Source organism: Myxine glutinosa, chromosome 5, assembly GCF_964187855.1.
Source record: "Myxine glutinosa chromosome 5, kmMyxGlut1.1, whole genome shotgun sequence".
NCBI classification, from domain to species: Eukaryota; Metazoa; Chordata; class Myxini; order Myxiniformes; family Myxinidae; genus Myxine; species Myxine glutinosa.
Genome location: NC_136265.1, coordinates 199,395,794 through 199,419,416, shown reverse-complemented (window position 1 = coordinate 199,419,416; position 23,623 = coordinate 199,395,794). Strand labels below are relative to the sequence as shown.

At 43.9% G+C, this 23,623-nt stretch overlaps 1 protein-coding gene across 1 annotated transcript in view; it reads right to left on the bottom strand.

Moving 5' to 3' along the window:
• The window catches only part of LOC137428271 (uncharacterized), a 149,972-nt gene that overhangs the window by 99,108 nt on the left and 27,241 nt on the right, over positions 1 to 23,623 (bottom strand). The window contains exon 5 of the mRNA XM_078777451.1: positions 2,214 to 2,378. Within this exon, the coding sequence (XP_078633577.1) occupies positions 2,214 to 2,378 (165 nt within the window). The remainder of the gene's footprint in view (positions 1 to 2,213; positions 2,379 to 23,623) is intronic.

Sequence of the window (23,623 nt, the reverse complement as noted above, 5' to 3'; positions counted from 1 at the left end):
TATGCAAAGCAGTGTCTCGCACACCGTATGCAAAGCAGTGTCTCGCACACCGTATGCAAAGCAGTGTCTCGGACACAGTATGCAAAGCAGTGTCTCGCACACAGTATGCAAATCAGTGTCTCGCACACAGTATGCAAAGCAGTGTCTTGCACACCGTATGCAAATCGGTGTATCGCACACCGTATGCAAATCTGTGTCGCACACAGTATGCAAATCAGTGTGTCGCACACCGTATGCAAATCATTGTGTCGCACACTGTATGCAAAGCAGTGTCTCACACACCGTATGCAAAGCAGTGTCTCGCACACCGGATGCAAAGCAGTGTCTCGCACACCATATGCAAAGTAGTGTCTCGCACACCGTATGCAAAGCAGTGTCTCGCACACCACATGCAAAGCAGTGTCTCGCACACCATATGCAAAGCAGTGTCTCGCACACCATATGCAAAGTAGTGTCTCGCACACCGTATGCAAATCAGTGTCTCGCACACGGTATGCAAAGCAGTGTCTCGCACACGGTATGCAAATCATTGTGTTGCACACCGTATGCAAAGCAGTGTCTCACACACCGGATGCAAAGCAGTGTCTCGCACACCAAATGCAAAGCAGTGTCTCGCACACCAAATGCAAAGCAGTGTCTCGCACACCGTATGCAAAGCAGTATCTCGCACACCGTATGCAAAGCAGTGTCTCCCACACCGTATGCAAAGCAGTGTCTCTCACACCGTATGCAAAGCAGTGTCTCGCACACCATATGCAAAGCAGTGTCTCGCACACCATATGCAAAGCAGTGTCTCGCACACCAAATGCAAAGCAGTGTCTCGCACACCGTATGCAAAGCAGTGTCTCACACACCGTATGCAAAGCAGTGTCTCGCACACCGTATGCAAAGCAGTGGCTCGCACACAGTATGCAAAGCAGTGTCTCGCACACCGTATGCAAAGCAGTGTCTCGCACACCGTATGCAAAGCAGTGTCTCGGACACAGTATGCAAATCAGTGTCTCGCACACAGTATGCAAAGCAGTGTCTTGCACACTGTATGCAAATCGGTGTATCGCACACCGTATGCAAATCTGTGTCGCACACCGTATGCAAATTAGTGTGTCGCACACAGTATGCAAATTAGTGTGTCGCACACAGTATGCAAATCAGTGTGTCGCACACCGTATGCAAATCAGTGTCCCGCAGTGTATGCACACCGTATGCAAAGGAGTCACCCTCGCACACAATATGTAGATAACCGAAATGAATGGGATTTTGCACAGTTTACCTGATGAATGCAAAGATCATTAGGTTCATGAAAACAAATGCCCCACGTGATTATTCAAACTATTGCGATATACAATAACAATACTGTACAAATCAGTCACGAGACATGGTTATAACGTCCGCTCTGAGCGAGAGGTTCGAATCCAACCCCGGGCGTCATAAAAAATAAAAACAAGACGTGTCGTTCAGTATTCAAAATGGATATAAACAGCCATAGGTTGGCAACCATTGCGCAGGATTGATGGGCCTAAGCTAATGGGCTCGTCGTGCGTTGAAGTTCCTTGTAAAAGAACTCTCATGATATTAGAAAAGGGGTTTTCATTGATAAATCTCTCGTGAATGATTCCAAAGTTCTTCCAAAGTCAAAGGGCCGAGGAGGCTTGGATCTCGGAGACAAACCGCCTGTAAACTTGTGCTCACGACCATTGCCGACACAAGAAAGGCTGAGGGGTTAAAGAAGGCCCGTCTGAAGGTGGAGACCGATGTGGAGACCGCACGACCCGCTTAGGGACAAGAAAGAGCGATTAGAAGAAATAACACGATTACCCGGAGACGCCATTTATTTCCATTTAAATGCATTCGCCTTGGTTTGTTTATAATCGGATCAGATGTGGGTCGTGGGGGAGGGGGGGGGTGGAGGAGGCGTACGCATTACGTCAACACGTGCTGAATCGTGGAGCGTGCTGACGTAAGACGTCGTATTACGAGACAAAGGGGCCGTTTCTGCAGTGGCGCCACCTTTCCGCTGGGGTACAATGAACGTTGGCTAGAAGTGATAGCGCGAAGTGTAGGGAGGACTCAGAGGTCGGAGAAGGGAGGAAGGCGGATTGGGAGGTGGGGGCTGCGAGTGGTGGAGAGAAGCCATTATGCCAATGCGATGCATAGAAGAAAAAAAACCGAGGGAAAAAGGGCGAAATAAACTCCAAACAACAACGGGACCTTACCACTTGATCTGCGCGAACCGAGTGCGCCATAGTCGCCTCGGTGTGCGCAATATCCGAGCGGACAGCGTCCCGCGAACCGGGGAAGCTGCGCGTTCCCTCCGCAGTCGCTTTTATAGCACTCGCCGCGCCGATGGCGCCGGGAGGGGTATCCGCATCACGCCCCGAATCGCGTCACGCGGATATCGCCTCCCCATTGGTCGACGTCGACGTGCACGTGACGTCGCTACGTATAAATAACCGAAAGGTCCTTTAAAAGGGTGAAGCTGCGCGTCGGCGCCTGGAGTTCGGATCTCGATCATAGCTCGGCTTGCGTGAGCTCTTAAGGTGCAATACCGACGAGAGCCTGTCGAGGGCGTTATAATTTCTCATTATCTGAACTTATTTAAACCTTAAATTATAATAATTAGAAACTTCGCAAGAAGCTGCACGTACAGCACCTGTTTGCACACTTACAGGTGTGAGGCCCAGAATGATGTCGGCAGATCTATTCCCACGTTATTGTGGGTTTGGCGAGCGGATGCTTGGCCGAAGTCTTTCACGAACCGGCTGGCCAGGCCTGACGTTCGACAAAGGTTGGGGTAGGGCGGGAATTTCTAATTTGTTCATGGTGCCGACTTGCCTACTTGCCTTCGGGAAGGAAGTGGGATGGGATCTTTAACGTCCACCAACTAATGTCGGCGGATGTGACGCTCAGTTTAACATCCATCCGAGGGACGACACACACATTGATGAATCCCCTGCCTGTGAAACACCAGGATGGCAGTTTATAGCTGGGTCAGGATTCGAACCTCGGCTGGACAGCTTGGAGGAGAGTGTCTATAGGGTCTCTTCGGTCTATAGGGCAGAAGCCATCCTTTCAATGCCTGACGGTTTATCAGCTTCTCAGGAATATGGGGATAACACAGTGGAATGTCAAATGCCCCCCCCCCCTCCGCCCCCTTCGCCCCTCCTCACATTCCAAAGCACAGGTGATTTATAAAGGTGTTCATTGTGACATTTTTTTTCACACAAAATCGAGGTCATGGCAAAGAGAATTGACAAAGGGTAAAACGGTAATGTAGTGACGTTGGAACGACGGTAGGGTACACAACAAGCAAGGGAATGAGCGAAGAACATGGGATGGGATGGGATGGGATGGGATGGGATGGGATGGGAGGGAAGGAAACATCCTGCAATGAAAAGGGTGGGGTTAGGTAAGTTCATGGAAAGATATAAAGGATTGTGGGTATAGGAATAAGGGATAACATGTGATGGTGATAGGACTGTGGGTATAGGAATAAGGGATAACATGTGATGGTGATAGGATTGTGGGTATAGGAATAAGGGATAACATGTGATGGTGATAGGATTGTGGGTATAGGAATAAGGGATAACATGTGATGGTGATAGGATTGTGGGTATAGGAATAAGGGATAACATGTGATGGTGATAGGATTGTGGGTATAGGAATAAGGGATAACATGTGATGGTGATAGGATTGTGGGTATAGGAATAAGGGATAACATGTGATGGTGATAGGATTGTGGGTATAGGAATAAGGGATAACATGTGATGGTGATAGGATTGTGGGTATAGGAATAAGGGATAACATGTGATGGTGATAGGATTGTGGGTATAGGAATAAGGGATAACATGTGATGGTGATAGGATTGTGGGTATAGGAATAAGGGATAACATGTGATGGTGATAGGATTGTGGGTATAGGAATAAGGGATAACATGTGATGGTGATAGGATTGTGGGTATAGGAATAAGGGATAACATGTGATGGTGATAGGATTGTGGGTATAGGAATAAGGGATAACATGTGATGGTGATAGGATTGTGGGTATAGGAATAAGGGATAACATGTGATGGTGATAGGATTGTGGGTATAGGAATAAGGGATAACATGTGATGGTGATAGGATTGTGGGTATAGGAATAAGGGATAACATGTGATGGTGATAGGATTGTGGGTATAGGAATAAGGGATAACATGTGATGGTGATAGGATTGTGGGTATAGGAATAAGGGATAACATGTGATGGTGATAGGATTGTGGGTATAGGAATAAGGGATAACATGTGATGGTGATAGGATTGTGGGTATAGGAATAAGGGATAACATGTGATGGTGATAGGATTGTGGGTATAGGAATAAGGGATAACATGTGATGGTGATAGGATTGTGGGTATAGGAATAAGGGATAACATGTGATGGTGATAGGATTGTGGGTATAGGAATAAGGGATAACATGTGATGGTGATAGGATTGTGGGTATAGGAATAAGGGATAACATGTGATGGTGATAGGATTGTGGGTATAGGAATAAGGGATAACATGTGATGGTGATTGGATTGTGGGTATAGGAATAAGGGATAACATGTGATGGTGATAGGATTGTGGGTATAGGAATAAGGGATAACATGTGATGGTGATAGGATTGTGGGTATAGGATTAATAAGGGATAACATCTGATGGTGATAGGATTGTGGGTATAGGAATATAGGATAACATGTGATGGTGATAGGATTGTGGCTATAGGAATAAGGGATAACATGTGATGGTGATAGGATTGTGGGTATAGGAATAAGGGATAACATGTGATGGTGATAGGATTGTGGGTATAGGAATAAGGGATAACATGTGATGGTGATAGGATTGTGGGTATAGGAATAAGGGATAACATGTGATGGTGATAGGATTGTGGGTATAGGAATAAGGGATAACATGTGATGGTGATAGGATTGTGGGTATAGGAATAAGGGATAACATGTGATGGTGATAGGATTGTGGGTATAGGAATAAGGGATAACATGTGATGGTGATAGGATTGTGGGTATAGGAATAAGGGATAACATGTGATGGTGATAGGATTGTGGGTATAGGAATAAGGGATAACATGTGATGGTGATAGGATTGTGGGTATAGGAATAAGGGATAACATGTGATGGTGATAGGATTGTGGGTATAGGAATAAGGGATAACATGTGATGGTGATTGGATTGTGGGTATAGGAATAAGGGATAACATGTGATGGTGATAGGATTGTGGGTATAGGAATAAGGGATAACATGTGATGGTGATAGGATTGTGGGTATAGGAATAAGGGATAACATGTGATGGTGATAGGATTGTGGGTATAGGAATAAGGGATAACATGTGATGGTGATAGGATTGTGGGTATAGGAATAAGGGATAACATGTGATGGTGATAGGATTGTGGGTATAGGAATAAGGGATAACATCTGATGGTGATATGATTGTGGGTATAGGAATATAGGATAACATGTGATGGTGATAGGATTGTGGGTATAGGAATAAGGGATAACATGTGATGGTGATAGGATTGTGGGTATAGGAATAAGGGATAACATGTGATGGTGATAGGATTGTGGGTATAGGAATAAGGGATAACATGTGATGGTGATAGGATTGTGGGTATAGGAATAAGGGATAACATGTGATGGTGATAGGATTGTGGGTATAGGAATAAGGGATAACATGTGATGGTGATAGGAGTGTGGGTATAGGAATAAGGGATAACATGTGATGGTGATAGGATTGTGGGTATAGGAATAAGGGATAACATCTGATGGTGAAAGGATTGTGGGTATAGGAATAAGGGATAACATCTGATGGTGATAGGATTGTGGGTATAGGAATATAGGATAACATGTGATGGTGATAGGATTGTGGGTATAGGAATAAGGGATAACATGTGATGGTGATAGGATTGTGGGTATAGGAATAAGGGATAACATGTGATGGTGATAGGATTGTGGGTATAGGAATAAGGGATAACATGTGATGGTGATAGGATTGTGGGTATAGGAATAAGGGATAACATGTGATGGTGATAGGATTGTGGGTATAGGAATATGGGATAACATGTGATGGTGATAGGATTGTGGGTATAGGAATAAGGGATAACATGTGATGGTGATAGGATTGTGGGTATAGGAATAAGGGATAACATCTGATGGTGATAGGATTGTGGGTATAGGAATATGGGATAACATGTGATGGTGATAGGATTGTGGGTATAGGAATAAGGGATAACATGTGATGGTGATAGGATTGTGGGTATAGGAATAAGGGATAACATGTGATGGTGAAAGGATTGTGGGTATAGGAATAAGGGATAACATGTGATGGTGATAGGATTGTGGGTATAGGAATAAGGGATAACATGTGATGGTGATATGATTGTGGGTATAGCAATAAGGGATAACATGATGGTGATAGGATTGTGGGTATAGCAATAAGGGATAACATCTGATGGTGATAGGATTGTGGGTATAGGAATAAGGGATAACATGTGATGGTGATAGGATTGTGGGTATAGGAATAAGGGATAACATGTGATGGTGATAGGATTGTGGGTATAGGAATAAGGGATAACATGTGATGGTGATAGGATTGTGGGTATAGGAATAAGGGATAACATGTGATGGTGATAGGATTGTGGGTATAGGAATAAGGGATAACATGTGATGGTGATAGGATTGTGGGTATAGGAATAAGGGATAACATGTGATGGTGATAGGATTGTGGGTATAGGAATAAGGGATAACATGTGATGGTGATAGGATTGTGGGTATAGGAATAAGGGATAACATGTGATGGTGATAGGATTGTGGGTATAGGAATAAGGGATAACATGTGATGGTGATAGGATTGTGGGTATAGGAATATGGGATAACATGTGATGGTGATAGGATTGTGGGTATAGGAATAAGGGATAACATGTGATGGTGATAGGATTGTGGGTATATGAATAAGGGATAACATGTGATGGTGATAGGATTGTGGGTATAGGAATAAGGGATAACATGTATAGGTATAACATGTATAGGTATATATGTATAGATAACATGTATAGATAACTTGTATAGATAACATGTATAGATAACATGTATAGGTATAATTGTGGGTATAGGTATAACATGTGATGGTGATAGGATTGTGGGTATAGGAATAAGAGATAACATGTGATGGTGATAGGATTGTGGGTATAGGAATAAGGGATAACATGTGATGGTGATAGGATTGTGGGTATAGGAATAAGGGATAACATGTGATGGTGATAGGATTGTGGGTATAGGAATAAGGGATAACATGTGATGGTGATAGGATTGTGGGTATAGGAATAAGGGATAACATGTGATGGTGATAGGATTGTGGGTATAGGAATAAGGGATAACATGTGATGGTGATTGGATTGTGGGTATAGGAATAAGGGATAACATGTGATGGTGATAGGATTGTGGGTATAGGAATAAGGGATAACATGTGATGGTGATAGGATTGTGGGTATAGGAATAAGGGATAACATCTGATGGTGATAGGATTGTGGGTATAGGAATATTGGATAACATGTGAAGGTGATAGGATTGTGGCTATAGGAATAAGGGATAACATGTGATGGTGATAGGATTGTGGGTATAGGAATAAGGGATAACATGTGATGGTGATAGGATTGTGGGTATAGGAATAAGGGATAACATGTGATGGTGATAGGATTGTGGGTATAGGAATAAGGGATAACATGTGATGGTGATAGGATTGTGGGTATAGGAATAAGGGATAACATGTGATGGTGATAGGATTGTGGGTATAGGAATAAGGGATAACATGTGATGGTGATAGGATTGTGGGTATAGGAATAAGGGATAACATGTGATGGTGATAGGATTGTGGGTATAGGAATAAGGGATAACATGTGATGGTGATAGGATTGTGGGTATAGGAATAAGGGATAACATGTGATGGTGATAGGATTGTGGGTATAGGAATAAGGGATAACATGTGATGGTGATAGGATTGTGGGTATAGGAATAAGGGATAACATGTGATGGTGATAGGATTGTGGGTATAGGAATAAGGGATAACATGTGATGGTGATAGGATTGTGGGTATAGGAATAAGGGATAACATGTGATGGTGATAGGATTGTGGGTATAGGAATAAGGGATAACATGTGATGGTGATAGGATTGTGGGTATAGGAATAAGGGATAACATGTGATGGTGATAGGATTGTGGGTATAGGAATAAGGGATAACATGTGATGGTGATAGGATTGTGGGTATAGGAATAAGGGATAACATGTGATGGTGATTGGATTGTGGGTATAGGAATAAGGGATAACATGTGATGGTGATAGGATTGTGGGTATAGGAATAAGGGATAACATGTGATGGTGATAGGATTGTGGGTATAGGAATAAGGGATAACATCTGATGGTGATAGGATTGTGGGTATAGGAATATAGGATAACATGTGATGGTGATAGGATTGTGGCTATAGGAATAAGGGATAACATGTGATGGTGATAGGATTGTGGGTATAGGAATAAGGGATAACATGTGATGGTGATAGGATTGTGGGTATAGGAATAAGGGATAACATGTGATGGTGATAGGATTGTGGGTATAGGAATAAGGGATAACATGTGATGGTGATAGGATTGTGGGTATAGGAATAAGGGATAACATGTGATGGTGATAGGATTGTGGGTATAGGAATAAGGGATAACATGTGATGGTGATAGGATTGTGGGTATAGGAATAAGGGATAACATGTGATGGTGATAGGATTGTGGGTATAGGAATAAGGGATAACATGTGATGGTGATAGGATTGTGGGTATAGGAATAAGGGATAACATGTGATGGTGATAGGATTGTGGGTATAGGAATAAGGGATAACATGTGATGGTGATTGGATTGTGGGTATAGGAATAAGGGATAACATGTGATGGTGATAGGATTGTGGGTATAGGAATAAGGGATAACATGTGATGGTGATAGGATTGTGGGTATAGGAATAAGGGATAACATGTGATGGTGGTAGGATTGTGGGTGTAGGAATAAGGGATAACATCTGATGGTGATAGGATTGTGGGTATAGGAATATAGGATAACATGTGATGGTGATAGGATTGTGGCTATAGGAATAAGGGATAACATGTGATGGTGATAGGATTGTGGGTATAGGAATAAGGGATAACATGTGATGGTGATAGGATTGTGGGTATAGGAATAAGGGATAACATGTGATGGTGATAGGATTGTGGGTATAGGAATAAGGGATAACATGTGATGGTGATAGGATTGTGGGTATAGGAATATGGGATAACATGTGATGGTGATAGGATTGTGGGTATAGGAATAAGGGATAACATGTGATGGTGATAGGATTGTGGGTATAGGAATAAGGGATAACATCTGATGGTGATAGGATTGTGGGTATAGGAATATGGGATAACATGTGATGGTGATAGGATTGTGGGTATAGGAATAAGGGATAACATGTGATGGTGATAGGATTGTGGGTATAGGAATAAGGGATAACATGTGATGGTGATAGGATTGTGGGTATAGGAATAAGGGATAACATGTGATGGTGATAGGATTGTGGGTATAGGAATAAGGGATAACATGTGATGGTGATAGGATTGTGGGTATAGGAATAAGGGATAACATGTGATGGTGATAGGATTGTGGGTATAGGAATAAGGGATAACATGTGATGGTGATAGGATTGTGGGTATAGGAATAAGGGATAACATGTGATGGTGATAGGATTGTGGGTATAGGAATAAGGGATAACATGTGATGGTGATAGGATTGTTGGTATAGGAATAAGGGATAACATGTGATGGTGATAGGATTGTGGGTATAGGAATAAGGGATAACATGTGATGGTGATAGGATTGTGGGTATAGGAATAAGGGATAACATGTGATGGTGATAGGATTGTGGGTATAGGAATAAGGGATAACATGTGATGGTGATAGGATTGTGGGTATAGGAATAAGGGATAACATGTGATGGTGATAGGATTGTGGGTATAGGAATAAGGGATAACATGTGATGGTGATTGGATTGTGGGTATAGGAATAAGGGATAACATGTGATGGTGATAGGATTGTGGGTATAGGAATAAGGGATAACATGTGATGGTGATAGGATTGTGGGTATAGGATAACATCTGATGGTGATAGGATTGTGGGTATAGGAATATAGGATAACATGTGATGGTGATAGGATTGTGGCTATAGGAATAAGGGATAACATGTGATGGTGATAGGATTGTGGGTATAGGAATAAGGGATAACATGTGATGGTGATAGGATTGTGGGTATAGGAATAAGGGATAACATGTGATGGTGATAGGATTGTGGGTATAGGAATAAGGGATAACATGTGATGGTGATAGGATTGTGGGTATAGGAATAAGGGATAACATGTGATGGTGATAGGATTGTGGGTATAGGAATAAGGGATAACATGTGATGGTGATAGGATTGTGGGTATAGGAATAAGGGATAACATGTGATGGTGATAGGATTGTGGGTATAGGAATAAGGGATAACATGTGATGGTGATAGGATTGTGGGTATAGGAATAAGGGATAACATGTGATGGTGATAGGATTGTGGGTATAGGAATAAGGGATAACATGTGATGGTGATAGGATTGTGGGTATAGGAATATGGGATAACATGTGATGGTGATAGGATTGTGGGTATAGGAATAAGGGATAACATGTGATGGTGATAGGATTGTGGGTATAGGAATAAGGGATAACATGTGATGGTGATAGGATTGTGGGTATAGGAATAAGGGATAACATGTATAGGTATAACATGTATAGGTATATATGTATAGATAACATGTATAGATAACATGTATAGATAACATGTATAGATAACATGTATAGGTATAATTGTGGGTATAGGTATAACATGTGATGGTGATAGGATTGTGGGTATAGGAATAAGAGATAACATGTGATGGTGATAGGATTGTGGGTATAGGAATAAGGGATAACATGTGATGGTGATAGGATTGTGGGTATAGGAATAAGGGATAACATGTGATGGTGATAGGATTGTGGGTATAGGAATAAGGGATAACATGTGATGGTGATAGGATTGTGGGTATAGGAATAAGGGATAACATGTGATGGTGATAGGATTGTGGGTATAGGAATAAGGGATAATATGTGATGGTGATTGGATTGTGGGTATAGGAATAAGGCATAACATGTGATGGTGATAGGATTGTGGGTATAGGAATAAGGGATAACATGTGATGGTGATAGGATTGTGGGTATAGGAATAAGGGATAACATCTGATGGTGATAGGATTGTGGGTAGAGGAATATAGGATAACATGTGATGGTGATAGGATTGTGGCTATAGGAATAAGGGATAACATGTGATGGTGATAGGATTGTGGGTATAGGAATAAGGGATAACATGTGATGGTGATAGGATTGTGGGTATAGGAATAAGGGATAACATGTGATGGTGATAGGATTGTGGGTATAGGAATAAGGGATAACATGTGATGGTGATAGGATTGTGGGTATAGGAATAAGGGATAACATGTGATGGTGATAGGATTGTGGGTATAGGAATAAGGGATAACATGTGATGGTGATAGGATTGTGGGTATAGGAATAAGGGATAACATGTGATGGTGATAGGATTGTGGGTATAGGAATAAGGGATAACATGTGATGGTGATAGGATTGTGGGTATAGGAATAAGGGATAACATGTGATGGTGATAGGATTGTGGGTATAGGAATAAGGGATAACATGTGATGGTGATAGGATTGTGGGTATAGGAATAAGGGATAACATGTGATGGTGATAGGATTGTGGGTATAGGAATAAGGGATAACATGTGATGGTGATTGGATTGTGGGTATAGGAATAAGGGATAACATGTGATGGTGATTGGATTGTGGGTATAGGAATAAGGGATAACATGTGATGGTGATAGGATTGTGGGTATAGGAATAAGGGATAACATGTGATGGTGATAGGATTGTGGGTATAGGAATAAGGGATAACATCTGATGGTGATAGGATTGTGGGTATAGGAATATAGGATAACATGTGATGGTGATAGGATTGTGGCTATAGGAATAAGGGATAACATGTGATGGTGATAGGATTGTGGGTATAGGAATAAGGGATAACATGTGATGGTGATAGGATTGTGGGTATAGGAATAAGGGATAACATGTGATGGTGATAGGATTGTGGGTATAGGAATAAGGGATAACATGTGATGGTGATAGGATTGTGGGTATAGGAATAAGGGATAACATGTGATGGTGATAGGATTGTGGGTATAGGAATAAGGGATAACATGTGATGGTGATAGGATTGTGGGTATAGGAATAAGGGATAACATGTGATGGTGATAGGATTGTGGGTATAGGAATAAGGGATAACATGTGATGGTGATAGGATTGTGGGTATAGGAATAAGGGATAACATGTGATGGTGATAGGATTGTGGGTATAGGAATAAGGGATAACATGTGATGGTGATAGGATTGTGGGTATAGGAATAAGGGATAACATGTGATGGTGATAGGATTGTGGGTATAGGAATAAGGGATAACATGTGATGGTGATAGGATTGTGGGTATAGGAATAAGGGATAACATGTGATGGTGATAGGATTGTGGGTATAGGAATAAGGGATAACATGTGATGGTGATAGGATTGTGGGTATAGGAATAAGGGATAACATGTGATGGTGATAGGATTGTGGGTATAGGAATAAGGGATAACATGTGATGGTGATAGGATTGTGGGTATAGGAATAAGGGATAACATGTGATGGTGATAGGATTGTGGGTATAGGAATAAGGGATAACATGTGATGGTGATAGGATTGTGGGTATAGGAATAAGGGATAACATGTGATGGTGATTGGATTGTGGGTATAGGAATAAGGGATAACATGTGATGGTGATAGGATTGTGGGTATAGGAATAAGGGATAACATGTGATGGTGATAGGATTGTGGGTATAGGAATAAGGGATAACATGTGATGGTGGTAGGATTGTGGGTGTAGGAATAAGGGATAACATCTGATGGTGATAGGATTGTGGGTATAGGAATATAGGATAACATGTGATGGTGATAGGATTGTGGCTATAGGAATAAGGGATAACATGTGATGGTGATAGGATTGTGGGTATAGGAATAAGGGATAACATGTGATGGTGATAGGATTGTGGGTATAGGAATAAGGGATAACATGTGATGGTGATAGGATTGTGGGTATAGGAATAAGGGATAACATGTGATGGTGATAGGATTGTGGGTATAGGAATATGGGATAACATGTGATGGTGATAGGATTGTGGGTATAGGAATAAGGGATAACATGTGATGGTGATAGGATTGTGGGTATAGGAATAAGGGATAACATCTGATGGTGATAGGATTGTGGGTATAGGAATATGGGATAACATGTGATGGTGATAGGATTGTGGGTATAGGAATAAGGGATAACATGTGATGGTGATAGGATTGTGGGTATAGGAATAAGGGATAACATGTGATGGTGATAGGATTGTGGGTATAGGAATAAGGGATAACATGTGATGGTGATAGGATTGTGGGTATAGGAATAAGGGATAACATGTGATGGTGATAGGATTGTGGGTATAGGAATAAGGGATAACATGTGATGGTGATAGGATTGTGGGTATAGGAATAAGGGATAACATGTGATGGTGATAGGATTGTGGGTATAGGAATAAGGGATAACATGTGATGGTGATAGGATTGTGGGTATAGGAATAAGGGATAACATGTGATGGTGATAGGATTGTTGGTATAGGAATAAGGGATAACATGTGATGGTGATAGGATTGTGGGTATAGGAATAAGGGATAACATGTGATGGTGATAGGATTGTGGGTATAGGAATAAGGGATAACATGTGATGGTGATAGGATTGTGGGTATAGGAATAAGGGATAACATGTGATGGTGATAGGATTGTGGGTATAGGAATAAGGGATAACATGTGATGGTGATAGGATTGTGGGTATAGGAATAAGGGATAACATGTGATGGTGATTGGATTGTGGGTATAGGAATAAGGGATAACATGTGATGGTGATAGGATTGTGGGTATAGGAATAAGGGATAACATGTGATGGTGATAGGATTGTGGGTATAGGATAACATCTGATGGTGATAGGATTGTGGGTATAGGAATATAGGATAACATGTGATGGTGATAGGATTGTGGCTATAGGAATAAGGGATAACATGTGATGGTGATAGGATTGTGGGTATAGGAATAAGGGATAACATGTGATGGTGATAGGATTGTGGGTATAGGAATAAGGGATAACATGTGATGGTGATAGGATTGTGGGTATAGGAATAAGGGATAACATGTGATGGTGATAGGATTGTGGGTATAGGAATAAGGGATAACATGTGATGGTGATAGGATTGTGGGTATAGGAATAAGGGATAACATGTGATGGTGATAGGATTGTGGGTATAGGAATAAGGGATAACATGTGATGGTGATAGGATTGTGGGTATAGGAATAAGGGATAACATGTGATGGTGATAGGATTGTGGGTATAGGAATAAGGGATAACATGTGATGGTGATAGGATTGTGGGTATAGGAATAAGGGATAACATGTGATGGTGATAGGATTGTGGGTATAGGAATATGGGATAACATGTGATGGTGATAGGATTGTGGGTATAGGAATAAGGGATAACATGTGATGGTGATAGGATTGTGGGTATAGGAATAAGGGATAACATGTGATGGTGATAGGATTGTGGGTATAGGAATAAGGGATAACATGTATAGGTATAACATGTATAGGTATATATGTATAGATAACATGTATAGATAACATGTATAGATAACATGTATAGATAACATGTATAGGTATAATTGTGGGTATAGGTATAACATGTGATGGTGATAGGATTGTGGGTATAGGAATAAGAGATAACATGTGATGGTGATAGGATTGTGGGTATAGGAATAAGGGATAACATGTGATGGTGATAGGATTGTGGGTATAGGAATAAGGGATAACATGTGATGGTGATAGGATTGTGGGTATAGGAATAAGGGATAACATGTGATGGTGATAGGATTGTGGGTATAGGAATAAGGGATAACATGTGATGGTGATAGGATTGTGGGTATAGGAATAAGGGATAATATGTGATGGTGATTGGATTGTGGGTATAGGAATAAGGCATAACATGTGATGGTGATAGGATTGTGGGTATAGGAATAAGGGATAACATGTGATGGTGATAGGATTGTGGGTATAGGAATAAGGGATAACATCTGATGGTGATAGGATTGTGGGTAGAGGAATATAGGATAACATGTGATGGTGATAGGATTGTGGCTATAGGAATAAGGGATAACATGTGATGGTGATAGGATTGTGGGTATAGGAATAAGGGATAACATGTGATGGTGATAGGATTGTGGGTATAGGAATAAGGGATAACATGTGATGGTGATAGGATTGTGGGTATAGGAATAAGGGATAACATGTGATGGTGATAGGATTGTGGGTATAGGAATAAGGGATAACATGTGATGGTGATAGGATTGTGGGTATAGGAATAAGGGATAACATGTGATGGTGATAGGATTGTGGGTATAGGAATAAGGGATAACATGTGATGGTGATAGGATTGTGGGTATAGGAATAAGGGATAACATGTGATGGTGATAGGATTGTGGGTATAGGAATAAGGGATAACATGTGATGGTGATAGGATTGTGGGTATAGGAATAAGGGATAACATGTGATGGTGATAGGATTGTGGGTATAGGAATAAGGGATAACATGTGATGGTGATAGGATTGTGGGTATAGGAATAAGGGATAACATGTGATGGTGATTGGATTGTGGGTATAGGAATAAGGGATAACATGTGATGGTGATTGGATTGTGGGTATAGGAATAAGGGATAACATGTGATGGTGATAGGATTGTGGGTATAGGAATAAGGGATAACATGTGATGGTGATAGGATTGTGGGTATAGGAATAAGGGATAACATCTGATGGTGATAGGATTGTGGGTATAGGAATATAGGATAACATGTGATGGTGATAGGATTGTGGCTATAGGAATAAGGGATAACATGTGATGGTGATAGGATTGTGGGTATAGGAATAAGGGATAACATGTGATGGTGATAGGATTGTGGGTATAGGAATAAGGGATAACATGTGATGGTGATAGGATTGTGGGTATAGGAATAAGGGATAACATGTGATGGTGATAGGATTGTGGGTATAGGAATAAGGGATAACATGTGATGGTGATAGGATTGTGGGTATAGGAATAAGGGATAACATGTGATGGTGATAGGATTGTGGGTATAGGAATAAGGGATAACATGTGATGGTGATAGGATTGTGGGTATAGGAATAAGGGATAACATGTGATGGTGATAGGATTGTGGGTATAGGAATAAGGGATAACATGTGATGGTGATAGGATTGTGGGTATAGGAATAAGGGATAACATGTGATGGTGATAGGATTGTGGGTATAGGAATAAGGGATAACATGTGATGGTGATAGGATTGTGGGTATAGGAATAAGGGATAACATGTGATGGTGATAGGATTGTGGGTATAGGAATAAGGGATAACATGTGATGGTGATAGGATTGTGGGTATAGGAATAAGGGATAACATGTGATGGTGATAGGATTGTGGGTATAGGAATAAGGGATAACATGTGATGGTGATAGGATTGTGGGTATAGGAATAAGGGATAACATGTGATGGTGATAGGATTGTGGGTATAGGAATAAGGGATAACATGTGATGGTGATAGGATTGTGGGTATAGGAATAAGGGATAACATGTGATGGTGATAGGATTGTGGGTATAGGAATAAGGGATAACATGTGATGGTGATAGGATTGTGGGTATAGGAATAAGGGATAACATGTGATGGTGATAGGATTGTGGGTATAGGAATAAGGGATAACATGTGATGGTGATAGGATTGTGGGTATAGGAATAAGGGATAACATGTGATGGTGATAGGATTGTGGGTATAGGAATAAGGGATAACATGTGATGGTGATAGGATTGTGGGTATAGGAATAAGGGATAACATGTGATGGTGATAGGATTGTGGGTATAGGAATAAGGGATAACATGTGATGTTGATAGGATTATGGGTATAGGAATAAGGGATAACGTGTGATGTTGATAGGATTGTGGGTATAGGAATAAGGGATAACATGTGATGGTGATAGGATTGTGGGTATAGGAATAAGGGATAACGTGTGATGGTGATAGGATTGTGGGTATAGGAATATGGGATAACATGTGATGGTGATAGGATTGTGGGTATAGGAATAAGGGATAATATGTGATGGTGATAGGATTGTGGGTATAGGAATATGGGATAACATGTGATGGTGATAGGATTGTGGGTATAGGCATAAGGGATAACATGTGATGGTGATAGGATTGTGGGTATAGGAATAAGGGATAACGTGTGATGGTGATAGGATTGTGGGTATAGGCATAAGGGATAACATGTGATGGTGATAGGATTGTGGGTATAGGAATAAGGAATAACATGTGATGGTGATAGGATTGTGGGTATAGGCATAAGGGATAACATGTGATGGTGATAGGATTGTGGGTATAGGAATAAGGGATAACGTGTGATGGTGATAGGATTGTGGGAATAGGAATAAGGGATAACATGTGATGGTGATAGGATTGTGGGTATAGGAATAAGGGATAACATGTGATGGTGATAGGATTGTGGGAATAGGAATAAGGGATAACATGTGATGGTGATAGGATTGTGGGTATAGGAATAAGGGATAACGTGTGATGGTGATATGATTGTGGGAATAGGAATAAGGGATAACATGTGATGGTGATAGGATTGTGGGTATAGGAATAAGGGATAACGTGTGATGGTGATAGGATTGTGGGTATAGGAATAAGGGATAACATGTGAAGTTGATAGGATTATGGGTATAGGAATAAGGGATAACGTGTGATGGTGATAGGATTGTGGGTATAGGAATAAGGGATAACATGTGATGTTGATAGGATTATGGGTATAGGAATATGGAATAACATGTGATGGTGATAGGATTGTGGGTAAAGGAATGGGAATGGCATGGGATGGTGATGGGATTGTGGGTATAGGAATGAGGATGACATGTGATGGTGATAGGATTGTGGGTATAGGAATGAGGATGACATGGGATGGTGATATGATTGTGGGTATAGGAATGAGGATGACATGTGATGGTGAGGGGATTGTGGGTATAGGAATGGGAATGACATGGGATGGTGATGGGATTGTGGGTTTAGCAATGGGGATGACATGTGATGGTGATCGGATTTTGGTTATAGGAATGAGGATGACATGTGATGGTGATGGGATTGTGGGTATAGGAATGGGAATGACATGGGATGGTGATGGGATTGTGGGTATAGGAATGAGGATGACATGTGATGGTGATAGGATTGTGGGTATAGGAATGAGGATAACATGGGATGGTGATAGGATTGTGGGTATAGGAATGAGGATAACATGTGATGGTGATAGGATTGTGGGTATAGGAATGGGAATGACATGGGATGGTGATAGGATTGTGGGTATAGGAATGAGGATGACATGTGATGGTGATAGGATTGTGGGTATAGGAATGAGGATGACATGTGATGGGGGTAGGATTGTGGGTATAGGAATGAGGATGACATGTGATGGTGATAGGATTGTGGGTATAGGAATGAGGATGACATGTGATGGTGAGGGGATTGTGGGTATAGGAATGGGAATGACATGGGATGGTGATAGGATTGTGGGTATAGGAATGAGGATGACATGTGATGGTGATAGGATTGTGGGTATAGGAATGAGGATAACATGTGATGGTGATAGGATTGTGGGTATAGGAATGGGAATGACATGGGATGGTGATAGGATTGTGGGTATAGGAATGAGGATGACATGTGATGGTGATAGGATTGTGGGTATAGGAATGAGGATGACATGTGATGGTGATAGGATTGTGGGTATAGGAATGAGGATGACATGGGATGGTGATATGATTGTGGGTATAGGAATGAGGATGACATGTGATGGTGAGGGGATTGTGGGTATAGGAATGGGAATGACATGGGATGGTGATGGGATTGTGGGTATAGGAATGAGGATGACATGTGATGGTGATAGGATTGTGGGTATAGGAATGAGGATGACATGGGATGGTGATGGGATTGTGGGTATAGGAATGAGGATGACATGTGATGGTGATAGGATTGTGGGTATAGGAATGAGGATAACATGGGATGGTGATAGGATTGTGGGTATAGGAATGGGAATGACATGGGATGGTGATGGGATTGTGGGTATAGGAATGGGAATGACATGGGATGGTGATGGGATTGTGGGTATAGGAATGAGGATGACATGTGATGGTGATGGGATTGTGGGTATAGGAATGGGAATGACATGGGATGGTGATGGGATTGTGGGTATAGGAATGAGGATAACATGGGATGGTGATAGGATTGTGGGTATAGGAATGAGGATGACATGTGATGGTGAGGGGATTGTGGGTATAGGAATGGGAATGACATGGGATGGTGATGGGATTGTGGGTGTAGCAATGGGGATGACATGTGATGGTGATGGGATTGTGGGTATAGGAATGGGAATGACATGGGATGGTGATGGGATTGTGGGTATAGGAATGAGGATGACATGTGATGGTGATAGGATTGTGGGTATAGGAATGAGGATAACATGGGATGGTGATAGGATTGTGGGTATAGGAATGAGGATGACATGTGATGGTGAGGGGATTGTGGGTATAGGAATGGGAATGACATGGGATGGTGATGGGATTGTGGGTGTAGCAATGGGGATGACATGTGATGGTGATGGGATTGTGGGTATAGGAATGAGGATGACATGTGATGGTGATAGGATTGTGGGTATAGGAATGAGGATGACATGTGATGGTGATCGGATTGTGGGTATTGGAATGAGGATGACATGTGATGATGATAGGATTGTGGGTATAGCAATAAGGGATAACATGTGATGTGATAGGATTGTGGGTATAGGAATAAGGGATAACATGTGATGGTGATAGGATTGTGGGTATTGGAATAAGAGATAACATGTGATGGTGATAGGATTGTGGGTATAGGAATGAGGATGACATGTGATGGTGATAGGATTGTGGGTATAGGAATGAGGATGACATGTGATGGTGATAGGATTGTGGGTATAGGAATGAGGATGACATGTGATGGTGATAGGATTGTGGGTATAGGAATGGGGATGACATGTGATGGTGATAGGATTGTGGGTATAGGAATGGGGATGACATGTGATGGTGATAGGATTGTGGGTATAGGAATAAGGGATAACATGTGATGGTGATGGTGATAGGATTGTGGGTATTGGAATAAGAGATAACATGTGATGGTGATAGGATTGTGGGTATAGGAATGAGGATACATTTGATGGTGATAGGATTGTGGGTATAGGAATGGGGATGACATGTGATGGTGATAGGATTGTGGGTATAGGAATGGGGATGACATGTGATGGTGATAGGATTGTGGGTATAGGAATGGGGATGACATGTGATGGTGATTGGATTGTGGGTATAGGAATGGGGATGACATGTGATCGTGATAGGATTGTGGGTATAGGAATGATGACATGTGATAGTGATAGGATTGTGGGTAAAGGAATGAGGATGACATGTGATGGTGATAGGATTGTGGTTGGAGGAATGGGGATGACATGGGATGGTGATGGGATTTTGGGTATGGGAATGAGGATGACATGGGATGGTGATGGGATTTTGGGTATCGGAAAATTGGTTTTATTTTGAACAATTTTGACGTTCTGAACAAAACTGTAAATTACTGGCTTTGATGAGGTCGAGGTTGTTTATTCCTCATACCTGAAACACCCTGAAGCCCATGCATACAGGTACAGGTACACATTTTTGGTCAAGGATGGTTGTCGCCGCCTCAAACGAGTAAGGGTGGTTATGGATGCCTTTTACGGGGTAAATATATATCTTGGTCTACTTCTGCCTTGTCTTTTGTCAAATGGCTCCTCTCTGGTTAGAAGAGGAAGAAAAAGACGTAAAATGTCATACCCCCCGTGGTTTTGGTAATTTCGCTGTGGGCCTACGAAGTTGAAAGGCCGCCAGTCGGCCATCTTTGGTCAGATTACAAAACAAAATCTTCTGCATATGTACACTCTCATGTATTGTCTTTATGGTAAGTTTACACAAAATCGGTCCATGCATGGCCAATAAATGGTCGAGTACATGTTCAACATCGGAATTTATTTTTCCAACTAAAATGGCCACCAGTCGGCGATCTTTGACTGCATCGCGAAACAAAATGTTGTGCTTATGTATGCCATTGAAGGAGCTGGGGCTCCCACGTCGATCGGAAGAATGGACGCGACAAAAAGCTAGAATTCATCCGAGTTGCTTTATTGAAATCAAACACTCAGGCACTCTGAAAACCCGTTTATCGGTCAGCAATATATATCTATTAACCCAGGGGGTTTGTCCAGGCCCGGCGCTAGGGGGCGTGGCCCAGCGTCCTGGCTGCGGCCTGGCAAGTTGAGGGCGAGCCTGCCCGGGCATGCCCGGGCATGCCCGGGCGTCCCGACCGAGGCCTGGCAAGTTGAGCGCGGGCCTGCCCGGGCGTCCTGGACGAGCCCGGCATGGTGATCGCTCCGCGTCCTTGATAGGTGCAAGGCGATTGTGAAACCCCAGCGGCAGCCGCTACACACGTCCCCCCAGAATCGACTTGCACCGGCAGGGTCAACTTGAGGGGGGTCCTGATGACCCGGCCGAAGCGACCCCTGGCGGGTCGTGGGAGGGGGTCCGGTGAGGTGGTGGGCGGTCGAGTGGGGGGCCCCGTGGACGGGGGGCGGCCTCGCCGCGGCGGAAGGGCCACCCGTGGTGGGTGGTCGACGTCCACGTGCGCCGGCTTGAGGCGGTCCACTGTAATCCGGTCCGACCTGCCGCCGATGTCGATGACGAACGACTTGTCGTCCCGTCGCAGCACCCGGAAGGGCCCGTCGTACGGCGGCTGGAGTGGCCACCGATGTGCGTCGTGACGCACAAAAACATACTCCGCTGTGCGGAGTGCTGGGGGGACGTAGGACTGGGGGTCACCGTGGTGGGATGTTGGCACGGGGGCAAACCGTCGGGCGGCCTCCTGGAGGTCCGAGCGCTGGTGAGCTGCGGACCAGGGACTGGTAGCGTCGGGCACGAATTCGCCCGGGACGCGTAGCACCTGGCCATAGACCAGCTCGGCGGTGGATGCCTGGAGGTCCTCCTTGGGGGCCGTGCGAAGGCCCAAAAGGACCCACGGCAGCCGGTCGGCCCAACCGCCGTCTTGAAGGCCGGCCATGAGCGCGGCCTTCATGGAGCGGTGGAATCGCTCGCACAACCCGTTTGCTTGGGGGTGGTAGGCCGTAGTACGGTGGAGCTTGACCCCCAGGTTGCGGGCGACCGCGCCCCACAGCTCGGAGGTGAACTGTGGTCCGCGGTCTGACGAGATGTCCGCCGGTGCGCCGAAGCGGGCGACCCAGGTGGCGATGAAAGCCTGCGCCACGTCGGCGGTGGTGGTGGAGACGAGGGGAACGGCCTCCGGCCACCTGGTGGTCCTGTCCACCATGGTGAGCAGGTGTGTGAACCCCCGTGACGGGGGGAGGGGGCCCACCAGATCCACGTTGACGTGGTCGAAACGTCGTTTGGGCACGGTGAAAGGTGCCAGCGGGGCCTGGGTGTGTCGGTGGACCTTGGCCCGTTGGCAGGCCGTGCAGGCGCTGGTCCAATCGCGGACGTCCCGACGAAGGCCGTGCCAGACGAAACGCGCCGACACCAGCTTCTGGGAAGCTTTCCGGCCCGGGTGGGAAAGGCCGTGGAGGGAGGCGAAGATGCGGCGTTGCCAGGTGACGGGCACGATGGGGCGAGGCTGGCCTTGGGAGACGTCGCAGAGCAGGACAGTGTCCGCGCAGGGGATGTCGGCCAGGCGGAGGCCCGTGTCCGCCGCCCGGAGGGCTTGCACCGTGGTGTCGGTGGTTTGGTCCGCCGCCATAAGCGCAAAATCCACGCCCAGGTGGACCGCGTTCGCGCTGGCCCGGGAAAGACAGTCGGCCACGGCGTTGTTTTTGCCGGCGACGTGCCGGATGTCCGTGGTAAACTCCGACACGGCGGAGAGGTGGCGCTGTTGGCGGGCCGACCATGGCTCCGTGACCTTGGCCATGGCGTAAATCAACGGCTTGTGGTCGACGAACGCCGTGAAAGGTCGGCCCTCCAGGAGGTGGCGGAAATGGCGGACGGCCAGGTGTAGACCGAGGAGCTCCCGGTCAAACGTGCTGTATTTGAGCTCGTTCGGCCGGAGCTGCCGGCTGAAAAAAGCGAGTGGCTGCCAAACCCCGTTCACCCATTGCTCATGTACGGCGCCCACCGCGTAGTCGGAGGCATCCGTGGTGAGGGCGATGGGAGCGTTGAGCACCGGGTGAGCGAGCAGTGTTGCGTCGGCGAGGG